At 47.3% G+C, this 12,534-nt stretch overlaps 1 protein-coding gene across 3 annotated transcripts; it reads left to right on the top strand.

The window, feature by feature from the left end:
- Positions 1–437: 437 nt before the first annotated feature.
- MED7 (mediator complex subunit 7) lies at positions 438–10,629 on the top strand. Of its 3 annotated transcripts, none has more exons than XM_063928375.1 (2): positions 438–610; positions 9,525–10,629. In XM_063928375.1, the coding sequence occupies exons 1-2, from the start codon at positions 601–603 to the stop codon at positions 10,229–10,231; spliced, it is 717 nt and encodes a 238-aa protein (XP_063784445.1). In that variant the 5' UTR covers positions 438–600; the 3' UTR covers positions 10,232–10,629. The 3 variants fall into 3 exon arrangements, with proteins under 3 accessions (XP_063784445.1, XP_063784446.1, XP_063784447.1); XM_063928376.1 differs by having other exon boundaries at positions 439–572; XM_063928377.1 differs by having other exon boundaries at positions 600–660.
- The last annotated feature ends 1,905 nt before the right edge of the window (positions 10,630–12,534 follow it).

Genomic DNA, 12,534 nt, shown 5'->3' with positions numbered 1-12,534 from the left:
TCAATCAGGCAGAAGCGATCGCAGGGCTAAGACAGCCATCGACGCATGCGCAGTTCAGACCTGATCGCTGCTGTGTGAAAATGCACAGCAGCGATCAGGTCTTAATTAGCCCCAGGGTGCAATCAGTGAAGGGGTAAGGTAATAGAGTATGTGAGTAAGTGGTTTGATAATGGGAACTAGAGGCGCGCAATCGAGAGTGGAACGCTATGATGAGTTATGAATCTGATAGCCTAGCCGGCTATATCTATGATTTATAGGAATGGGAATCCTTGTTTTTTTTTTATCACTACTGTTTTGGAAAGAGCAAAATGAATAGGATAGCTATAACACATGAGGAGCCTTACAGGACCCTGACTACAGAAAAGCACGCAGCTAGCGCCCCCTAGCGCAAAGCATGGAAGCTGCTCGCTCCTATTTCCCCAGCGTCTGCCAATCAATGCGCTGTCTGATGTCTATACGAGAGAGCGGGGAGGGGGAACAGTGCCCCGAGACTCGTCACATCCGGGAAGCTGTGTTCCCGGGACTGCGCTGTGAGTGCGGCTGAGCGTTGTGCCGGGAGCCAGGGGCTGCAGGTACGGTCAGGGAGAGCCTTGCTGTGCGATGGCGGCAGGTGATTTCTCTGAGCACCACTCATAGGACTTCTCCGTGACATTTGCGAAGGTTTATTCATTGCTATACTTACACTGTGACTCGGGTAACGTGCAGCTCCATAGCTGTTGTGAAACTACAAGTCCCAGCATGCTCTGCGTTATGTAATGGGACTACTGCCTGCTTTGTGAATGAGTACATGCAGAGCACTTTACCTTGCCAAGCTGGGGGTCATTTTCCTCTGGTGATATTGATCCTTTCCTCCAAGAGGTTCTGTGGCATCTGTGCCTCCTCTGTGCTTAGTAATACCCATATTGAATCCTTAGCTCAGGCTAGTGACCAGCATATGTCCATGTGTCCCAGCCGGCTGGTACGGTTTCAGGTTCCCTGATGCCCGGGGGGGTGATAGCTGTGTGGACTTTGTGTTGGTATGTGGGAAGCGTGTTGTCCTTAGTGCGCCAGGGGCAATGCCAGCTATATGTTCCAGAGAGCCGATGTATACTGGTCCTGAATGTGCTCTGTGTCATGTAAGCTACAGCTGCTGGAGGTGATACAGTAGTTAGATGTATACAGCCAGATCTGTACATAAATGGTCTGTGTGTTATTACCACATTGGGAAGGTGTGGCCCAGATACTGGGCAGTGTGGGCTCCCACAAGCAGCGTTATATTTGGTGCCCTAACTTCCATTCTGGTCTCTTTGGATTACATTTCTACCATCTAAGACCATCCTGTGTGTCCCAGTTACGCTATTGCTTTATTGGTTCATGATATACAACAGGGGACAATGCTTTGTAACTAGTTATTTAATCTGTAACTTCTGACACCAGAAAGTACCTCCTATATTCCCTACTGACCAGTAGCTGATGGTTTCAGGCCTGTCATCCCCACATTATATGGAGTTGGGGAGAGTAACTGTCACCGAGTCATCACAGCGGCTGACAGCAAGGCTTACAGGATCTATTAAAGCTTGTTAGGAGTTTGTGTTTATGTATTGGGGCCATACCACCAACTGATTAAACCTTATACAAACAGCTTACATTGCCAGTCTTGCTTTTGTGACGTAGGCACCCACTAAGAAGGGATTTTTCAAAATCCCACCCACAAAGGGGTTAAAAGGGGTGAGATAATTTCCCCCTCACAGAGGAGAGTTAAGACAGCCCACCCAGCTGGGGCTATAAAAAAATGCAAGTTGCAAAGGGGGGAGGACACAATGCTCTTTTCCTGGACTTCCTTGCAGTGGCAGTTGCAGAGCACTCTTTTAATCAAAAAGGGGAGCCACATCAACTGCAACCCCTAAACACTATCAAATATTGCTGAGTGTATCTCCCCTATTTGAATAATGGACTGCTGTAAAACTGCCACTGAAAAGGAAATGCAGCCTTATGCTCCAGGAGATTTTGTGATGAGTCAGTGGTTTGCTATGTGTGTGTGTGTGTATATGTATGTATATATGTGTGTGTATATATATATATATATATATATATATATATTCATATTCCCATGTATGCAGACATTTGGATTCCCATGTATGCAGACATATAGGATTGCTGCTGGAGAATTGAAAGGAGCTTGATAACAGCTAAAAGCCCTCTTTTTGAACACTAATACTGATACTAGTAATTAGATGGTCTTAATTAGGGTGAATCCGATTAAATTTTGTCCTACTGTGAAATAGGATTGCTGCTGGAGAATTGAAAGGAGCTTGGTAACAGCTAAAAGCCCTCTTTTTGGATACTAATACTAGCAATCAGATGGTCCTAATTAGGGAATCCGACTAAATTTTGTCATACTGTGGAAATTACCTTATCTAAATGCCAAATCTTCCAAATTTAATCCAGATTTATATCTAGTATAATAATTGGTTTGATCAAAAGATCACTTTATATAACCTCTTAAGAAGGAAACTTCTCAAATTTTTGAGAGCATTTTCAATCGGAGAAAATAATGTTGTTTAGAAACACCCCTGAAGAAGTCGCTATAAGACGAAACGCGTTGGTGAAAGCATCTTTATTTATTATTTAATGTATAAACTAAACAAACAATTGTATTCCTAATGATCAATATTACTTTGTAAGGAAACAATTATCATTTTTATTGCAAATGTGATTTTGAACTACATTGTCTTAACAATAAAAACTTTTTTTTTTTAAATATGGGTGTCTAAATTTGTAAAGTCATCCTCTCTTTATTTATATATATATATATATATATATATATATATATATATATATATATATATATATATATATATATAATTTCAGAAAAAGTATTATCATTAGACAAATAATTGCCTAATACGTTAAAGAAGTGTGCTCCACAGAGATATCATTTGTGTGTGTGTGTATGGGGTTAACCTGTCACATGAACGAAACCACAGGTTCTCAAACTCGGTCCTCAGGACCCCACACAGTACATGTTTTGTAGGTAACCAAGCAGGTGCACAGCTTTATTAATTACTCAGACACATTTTAAAAGGTCCACAGCTGGAGTTAATTATTTCAATTGTGGTTCTGTGAGAAGACCTGCAAAACATGCGCTGTGTGGGGTCCTGAGGACCGAGTTTGAGAACCTATGAACTAAACATTGCCGAACCTCTCAGAGAGGAAAGGAGACATAGATATTTTGACTTAAATGCATTAAAGGAAAGCTTGATAGTCAGCAACTGCTTTTCTCTAACGTCCTAGTGGATGCTGGGGACTCCGTAAGGACCGTGGGGATTAGCGGCTCCGCAGGAGACTGGGCACAACTATAAAGAAAGCTTTAGACTACTGGTGTGCACTGGCTCCTCCCACTATGACCCTCCTCCAGACTTCAGTTAGATTCTTGTGCCCGGCTGAGCTGGATGCACACTAGGGGCTCTCCTGAGCTCCTAGAAAGAAAGTATATTTAGGTTTTTTATTTTACAGTGAGATTTGCTGGCAACAGACTCACTGCAGCGAGGGACTAAGGGGAGAAGAAGCGAACCTACCTAACAGGTGGTAGTTTGGGCTTCTTAGGCTACTGGACACCATTAGCTCCAGAGGGATCGACCTTGGTGTTCGTTCCCGGAGCCGCGCCGCCGTTTCCCTTACAGAGCCAGAAGCGTGAAGAGGTCCGGAAAATCGGCGGCAGAGGACTTCGGTCTTCACCAAGGTAGCGCACAGCACTGCAGCTGTGCGCCATTGCTCCTCATGTACACCTCACACTCCGGTCGCTGATGGGTGCAGGGCGCTGGGGGGGGGCGCCCTGAGGGCAATATAGGACACCTTGGCTGGCAAATCTACATCATATATAGTCCTAGAGGCTATATAGATGTAAAAATACCCCTGCCAGTATTCCAGAAAAAGCGGGAGAAGTCCGCCGGAAAAGGGGCGGGGCCATCTCCCTCAGCACACTGGCGCCATTTTTCCCTCACAGCTCCGCTGGAAGGAAGCTCCCTGGCTCTCCCCTGCAGTCTGCAAGCTACAGAAGGGTAAAAAAGAGAGGGGGGGCACTAAATGTAGGCGCAGGATATATATATATATATATATATATATATAAAGCAGCTATAAGGGAAAACACTCATTTATAGTGGGATCCCTGTGTTATATAGCGCTCTGGTGTGTGCTGGCATACTCTCTCTCTCTGTCTCCCCAAAGGGCTTTGTGGGGTCCTGTCCTCTGTCAGAGCATTCCGTGTGTGTTTGCGGTGTGTCGGTACGGCTGTGTCGACATGTTTGATGAGGCGGAGCAGATGCCTGTAAATGTGATGTCACCCCCTGCGGGGTCGACACCTGAGTGGATGGTGCTGTGGAAGGAATTACGCGACAGTGTCGACTCCTTGCATAAAAGGTTTGACGACATACCAAATGTGGGACAGCCGGCTTCTCAGCCTGTGCCTGCCCAGGCGTCTCAAAAGCCATCAGGGGCTCTAAAACGCCCGCTACCTCAGATGGCAGACACAGATGTCGACACGGATACTGACTCCAGTGTCAACGACGATGAGACCAATGTAACTTCCAGTAGGGCCACACGTTACATGATTGAGGCAATGAAAAATGTGTTGCACATTTCTGATGTTACCCCCGGTACCACAAAAAAGGGTATTATGTTTGGAGAGAAAAAACTACCAGTAGCTTTTCCTCCATCTGAGGAGTTAAATGAAGTGTGTGAAGAAGCGTGGGCTTCCCCTGATAAGAAGCTGGTAATTTCTAAGAGGTTGCTAATGGTGTACCCTTTCCCGCCAGAGGATAGGTCACGTTGGGAAACATCCCCTAGAGTGGATAAAGCACTCACACGCTTGTCAAAGAAGGTGGCACTACCGTCTCCGTATACGGCCGCCCTGAAGGAATCTGCTGATAGGAAGCAGGAGGCTATCCTGAAATCTATATATACACACACAGGTGTTATACTGAGACCAGCTATTGCTTCAGCATGGATGTGCAGTGCTGCAGCTGCATGGTCAGATTCCCTGTCAGAAAATATTGATACCCTAGACAGGGACACTATATTGCTAACCGTAGAGCATATAAAAGACGCACTTTTATACATGAGGGATGCACAGAGGGATATTTGCCGGCTGGCATCCAAAATTAGTGCAATGTCCATTTCCGCCAGGAGAGGGTTATGGACTCGGCAGTGGACAGGTGATGCAGATTCCAAAAGGCACATGGAAGTTCTGCCTTATAAGGGTGAGGAGTTGTTCGGGAATGGTCTCTCGGACCTCGTTTCCACAGCAACAGCTGGGAAGTCTACATTTTTACCCCATGTTCCCTCACAGCCAAAGAAAGCACCGTATTATCGGGTACAGTCCTTTCGGCCCAATAGGGGCAAGCGGGTTAAAGGCGCGTCCTTTCTGCCCAGAGGCAGAGGTAGGGGGAAAAAGCTGCAGCATACAGCCAGTTCCCAGGAGCAAAAGTCCTCCCCCGCTTCCTCTAAGTCCACAGCATGACGCTGGGGCTCCACAGACGGAGCCAGGTACGGTGGGGGCCCGTCTCAAATATTTCGGCAATCAGTGGGCTCGCTCACGGGTGGATCCCTGGATTTTTCAGATAGTATCTCAGGGGTACAAGCTGGAATTCGAGACGTCTCCCCCCCGCCGTTTCCTCAAATCTGCCTTGCCAACCACTCCCTCAGGCAGGGAGGCAGTGTTACAGGCAATTCACAAGCTGTATTGACAACAGGTGATAGTAAAGGTACCCCTACTTCAACAAGGACGGGGTTACTATTCCACAATGTTTGTGGTACCGAAACCGGACGGTTCGGTGAGACCCATTTTAAATTTGAAATCCTTGAACACATATATAAAAAAAATTCAAGTTCAAGATGGAATCGCTCAGGGCGGTTATTGCAAGCCTGGACGAGGGGGATTACATGGTATCACTGGACATCAAGGATGCTTACCTGCATGTCCCCATTTACCATCCTCACCAGGAGTACCTCAGATTTGTGGTACAGGATTGTCATTACCAATTCCAGACGTTGCCGTTCGGTCTATCCACGGCTCCGAGGGTCTTTACCAAGGTAATGGCCGAAATGATGATACTCCTTCGAAAGAAGGGAGTTTTAATTATCCCGTACTTGGACGATCTCCTGATAAAGGCGAGGTCCAGAGAGCAGTTGTTGGTTGGGGTAGCACTATCTCGGGAGGTGCTACAACAGCACGGCTGGATTCTAAACATTCCAAAGTCACAGCTGGTCCCTACGACACGTCTACTGTTCCTGGGGATGGTTCTGGACACAGAACAGAAAAAAGTGTTTCTCCCGGAGGAGAAGGCCAAGGAGCTGTCATCTCTAGTCAGAGGCCTCCTAAAACCAAAACAGGTGTCGGTGCATCACTGCACGCGGATCCTGGGAAAGATGGATTCCATTCGGCAGGTTTCATGCAAGAACCTTTCAGTGGGACCTGTTGGACAAGTGGTCCGGATCGCATCTTCAGATGCATCGGCTGATAACCCTGTCTCCAAGGACAAGGGTGTCTCTGCTGTGGTGGCTGCAGAGTGCTCATCTTCAAGAGGGCCGCAGATTCGGCATACAGGACTGGGTCCTGGTGACCACGGATGCCAGCCTTCGAGGCTGGGGGCAGTCATACTGGGAAGAAACTTCCAAGGACTATGGTCAAGTCAGGAGACTTCCCTGCACATAAATATTCTGGAACTGAGGGCCATTTACAATGCCCTAAGTCAAGCAAAACCCCTGCTTCAAAACCAGCCGGTACTGATCCAGTCAGACAACATCACGGCGGTCGCCCATGTAAATCGACAGGGCGGCACGAGAAGCAGGACGGCAATGGCAGAAGCCACAAGGATTCTCCGATGGGCGGAAAATCACGTGTTAGCAGTTTTCATTCCGGGAGTGGACAACTGGGAAGCAGACTTCCTCAGCAGGCACGACCTCCACCCGGGAGAGTGGGGACTTCATCCAGAAGTCTTTCAAATGATTGTAAACCGTTGGAAAAGGCCACAGGTGGACATGATGGCGTCCAACAAAAAGCTAGAAAAGTATTGCGCCAGGTCGAGAGACCCGCAGGCGATAGCTGTGGACGCTCTAGTGACACCGTGGGTGTACCGGTCGGTTTATGTGTTCCCTCTTCCTCTCATACCAAAGGTACTGAGGATAATAAGGAGAAGAGGAGTAAGAACTATACTCATTGTTCCGGATTGGCCAAGAAGAGCTTGGTACCCGGAACTTCAAGAAATGATGTCAGAGGACCCATGGCCTCTACCGCTCAGACAAGACCTGCTGCAGCAGGGGCCCTGTCTGTTCCAAGACTTACCGCGGCTGCGTTTGACGGCATGGCGGTTGAACACCGGATCCTGAAGGAAAAGGGCATTCCGGAGGAAGTCATTCCTACGCTGATTAAAGCTAGGTAAGAAGTAACCGCAAACCATTATCACCGCATATGGCGAAAATATGTTGCGTGGTGTGAGGCCAGGAAGGCCCCAACGGAGGAATTTCAGCTGGGCCGTTTCCTGCACTTCCTACAGTCAGGGGTGACTATGGGCCTTAAATTGGGTTCCATTAAGGTCCAGATTTCGGCTCTATCGATTTTCTTCCAGAGAGAACTGGCTTCACTACCTGAAGTTCAGACTTTTGTTAAGGGAGTGCTGCATATTCAGCCCCCTTTTGTGCCTCCAGTGGCACCTTGGGATCTCAACGTGGTGTTGGATTTCCTAAAGTCACATTGGTTTGAGCCACTTAAATCCGTGGAACTAAAATATCTCGCATGGAAAGTGGTCATGTTGTTGGCCTTGGCTTCGGCCAGGCGTGTGTCAGAATTGGCGGCTTTGTCATGTAAAAGCCCTTATCTGATTTTCCATATGGATAGGGCAGAATTGAGGACTCGTCCCCAGTTTCTCCCCAAAGTGGTATCAGCTTTTCATCTAAACCAACCTATCGTGGTGCCTGCGGCTACAAATGACTTGGAGGCTTCCAAGTTGTTGGACGTAGTCAGGGCCCTGAAAATCTATGTTTCCAGGACAGCTGGAGTCAGAAAGACTGACTCGCTCTATATCCTGTATGCGCCCAACAAGTTGGGTGCACCTGCTTCAAAGCAGACTATTGCTCGCTGGATCTGTAGTACGATTCAGCTTGCACATTCTGCGGCTGGACTGCCGCATCCTAAATCAGTGAAAGCCCATTCCACGAGGAAGGTGGGCTCTTCTTGGGCGGCTGCGTGAGAGGTCTCGGCTCTTCAACTTTGCCGAGCAGCTACTTGGTCGGGGTCAAACACGTTTGCTAAATTCTACAAGTTTGACACCCTGGCTGAGGAGGACCATTCGGTGCTGCAGAGTCATCCGCACTCTCCCGCCCGTTTGGGAGCTTTGGTATAATCCCCATGGTCCTTACGGAGTCCCCAGCATCCACTAGGACGTTAGAGAAAATAAGAATTTACTCATCGGTAATTCTATTTCTCGTAGTCCGTAGTGGATGCTGGGTGCCCATCCCAAGTGCGGATTGTCTGCAATACTTGTATATAGTTATTGCTTAACTAAAGGGTTATTGTTGAGCCATCTGTTGAGAGGCTCAGTTGATATCATACTGTTAACTGGGTATTGTATCACGAGTTATACGGTGTGATTGGTGTGGCTGGTATGAGTCTTACCCGGGATTCAAAATCCTTCCTTATTGTGTCAGCTCTTCCTGGCACAGTATCCTAACTGAAGTCTGGAGGAGGGCCATAGTGGGAGGAGCCAGTGCACACCAGTAGTCTAAAGCTTTCTTTATAGTTGTGCCCAGTCTCCTGCGGAGCCGCTAATCCTCATGGTCCTTACGGAGTCCCCAGCATCCACTACGGACTACGAGAAATAGAATTACCGGTGAGTAAATTCTTATTATCCTCTGTGTAAAGGGTACTGACGGCTCTATCCCTGCAAACTTTACATATTTATCAGACAGCGGACGGAGCTTAGCCTGTCATCCCAGCATTTACAGCACTGAGCAGTGCAGCATCAGAGGTGGGATGGGGCAGAGAAGGAGGCGGATTATTCTCTTCAGCGCCAGCCTTTTGACAGTATCAATCCGGGGAAGGTCCGTCCGGAGGTGCGGCCTGACAAAGATTGGCAGCACAGGGTGGAGCATGTCCTGTTGTAAGTGTAATTAATTTTGACGGACTTCCTGGTAAAGTGAAGTTATACCTTCGGAAATACTTGATATTCCGTAGCGACGCACGGGTATTCAGCTAGTCACCTATAAAAGAACGTTGGCTGCAACTATAGCATAATATAGGAAAGGGGGAAAAAATACTAGAAATTACTTAAAGTAGAAAAACCTTTAATGCAGATTGATATGACAATGTAGTTTATCTGTAGAGTCATTAGTGCCTTACTAGACCATGTGAGGTTCCTCTGAAGCAAAGTGACTGTGCTGCCTGCAGTGTGAACTTAGCTGTCTATTTCTGTTCCTGTATATTGTAATATCTCCAATCATTTGCTACAGTTTTATTTTTATTTATCTTTTAACAATCCCTTATCTTGCAGGTTCTCTTTCACCCTTCACCATGGGCGAGCCCCAGCAAGTGAGTGCTCTTCCTCTACCTCCGTTGCAGTACATCAAAGAATATACAGATGAAAATGTCCGCAAGGGTCTGGTCCTTAAGCCACCAACCCCCATTAAGGACAGCTACATGATGTTCGGAAACCAGTTTCAGTGTGATGAGCTGATCATCCGCCCCTTGGAGAGCCAGGGCATCGAGCGGCTCCACCCACAGCAGTTTGACCACAAAAAGGAGTTGAGGAAACTTAACATGTCCATCCTCATCAACTTCTTGGACCTGCTGGACATTTTGATACGAAGCCCTGGCAATATACGGCGGGAGGAGAAACTGGAGGACCTGAAGCTACTGTTCGTTCACATGCACCACCTTATTAATGAGTACCGGCCCCACCAAGCCCGCGAGACCCTACGAGTGATGATGGAAGTGCAGAAACGTCAACGTCTGGAGACTGCAGAGAGGTTTCAGAAACACCTTGAGAGAGTGGTGGAGATGATACAGAACTGCCTGGCTTCATTGCCGGATGACCTACCTATGACTGACGGTGGCGTCACCATTAAAACTGAACCTATGGAGATGCAGGATGCCAGTTTAGACCAGCAGGACATTCCTCCGGAGGAAGCTGCCTCTGTACAAGAGCCCACCGCAGATAAGGATGCCGCCATGTGTGTTCTCATTGATGAAATGACATAGGTGACGTTTCAAGCACTTTCATGTGATGATTTATGTATGTTATGTTGTTCTGTCACATACTCTGCCTTATGGGCCCGGCACCATCGCTCTGTCATGGACCTATTGATGAGAGTTTGACAGGCATGCAAAAGCAGTACGGACACAATTGTATTTATGGAACTGCTGTGCTGAATTAAATAGACTTTCTCAGGAATTTATCACACGTGGAGTTGAAATATTCCATTTGCATCCTAAATCCTTCCCAATAAGTGTTAAACCCCCCCTCCCCCTTCCCACCATTTCCTCAAGCTTTGTGTAAACTTTTTTTTTTTATGCACCTAGTGAGTGTTTTGTTGCCTAATAAGGTGGTCAAAGTTCTTCAGTTTTCTTTCCTTGAGTAAAGATTACATTCTGTAAAAGATGATGTTTACTATGTATTTTACTATGGATTAGACACATTAATTTTAAGGGCACTTGAAGATTTTGGGGGGGGGGGGGGTTGTTAATTCCCACGTCACATTTTGGGGATAAAATCAATAGACAATGCTAAATTCTACACAATGAAAGAACATAATTGGAGTTAGGGGGGGATATATCAGGCCTCCTAAGGTGTGGAGAGGCTGGCCATGGCTTCTGGCTTGCATTTGTCCAGTATATAACTGGTAGGAAGCCTGTGGCACTCCAGCTTATGTGGAACTACACATCCCAGTATGAACTACCACAGTTTTAGCATGCCCTAACAGCAAGACTGTGGCATGGCAGGGACTACAGATTTGTATATTGTATTTCTGCAGCGGGGTACACTGGGATTCCACAGTGAATAACATTGGGGTGTAGAGTTGGATCTTGATCCGAGGCACCAACAGGCTAAAGCTTTGACTGTTCCCAGGATGCACTGCACCGCCTCCTGTATAGCCCCGCCTCCAGGCACTGGAGCTCAGTTTGTAAGTTGGTGCCTGCAGTGCAGGTCACTAACAGGGGGGGCTGTGCTAGGCAGCCCTGAAAAGAGCTTTTCTAGATTACTTCAAGGGCTGCAGCACAAGCATTAGTTGCAGTGTATATCATGTTGACATTCTGTGCTGCGGCTCCATCACCTCCCTCAGCGGCGCTGTATACTCCCGCGGCCTGGTTTCCGGGTACTTACAGCGGAGGCGCTTCGGTCATCAGGCACACATCACCGCTGCTGCTCTCCTGGATCGCGTGGCTGCACTTCAGGGAGGAGGTAAGAGGAAGAGGGTCCCCCAGGTGGGACCCGCCGGTAAATCGCAATCCGGTCGCAGTCCCAGGAGACGGACCGCGCTGCTGGCGTGGACACTGTGGCCGTACAGGGACCCCACTATATCCACCAGGGCAAAGAGCATAGGTTGGATTTACAAAAATCTGTTTGTTATAGGCTCCATAGTACCCGGTGTTGAAGTCCAGCAGAGGGGATAAGACGCTGATCTGTAGCCCCTCCCCCTTCTCTAGGCGCCATCTACAGCAGGTGTTCCCACCCTGGAGCTGCATTTCTCTCTCTCCCTCACTCCCTGTCAGCGTTTGGGTGCCATTTCACATAGCTGCGCTGATCCTGGGACTGCTGGGCACTGTCTCCCCTGTAAAGCCGCCTGCCTCATCAGCGCTGTGCATTTACAGGACACTTACGTATTCTACATGTCGTTTAGACAGCGTTAATTAAAAACAAGTGCACTACTATATGAAAATTTAGTACAAGTATTCTGTGATATACATCCAGCGGTTACTGTGCATTGTTATATCTGTATACATACATAGCTATATGTAGTATTACTAGTCCAGTGCAGTTTTATTGGTTATATGTAATAATTTCTACATTGTACCTGTGACTGAGTGTGCATATAGCTGCTGTGTGGATTCTATTCTGTGTATCACACATATTGCTATCACTATATTCTGTACCCTGGGGGTCTAAGTGTGTCAGGGTCTCATACCATATAGTGTTCCACAGGATATACTGCTTTGTATTTGTCACTGTGTGCTTCAGTCACCTCACACCGCTTAAATCCTCTGTTTGTGCTTTACATTTACTGTCGCATAATACAGGGATTTTTTTTTTTTTTTTTTGCAGGTATTGTTTTTGTCTGGCTATATTGTACTGTTGCGCCCTAAGGCTACACAGGGCGGGAAATCCGCAGGCGCTCCTGCATCATGCAGTGCTGGCGCCACGGATTTGACTGATGAAAAGGTTTCAGCTGCCGGTCAGTCTGCAGCACCTGTGGCTAATCAAGACCCACCTTGGGCTGCTTTTTCAAATATGCTGACTACGCTTGTAACCCGACTTGCGCCCCCTGTGGGACCTCCTGTGCCAT

The sequence above is a fragment of the Pseudophryne corroboree genome, chromosome 6 (genome assembly GCF_028390025.1).
Source record: "Pseudophryne corroboree isolate aPseCor3 chromosome 6, aPseCor3.hap2, whole genome shotgun sequence".
In the NCBI taxonomy this organism is placed as follows: Eukaryota; Metazoa; Chordata; class Amphibia; order Anura; family Myobatrachidae; genus Pseudophryne; species Pseudophryne corroboree.
This window is presented reverse-complemented; position numbering and strand designations above follow the sequence as displayed.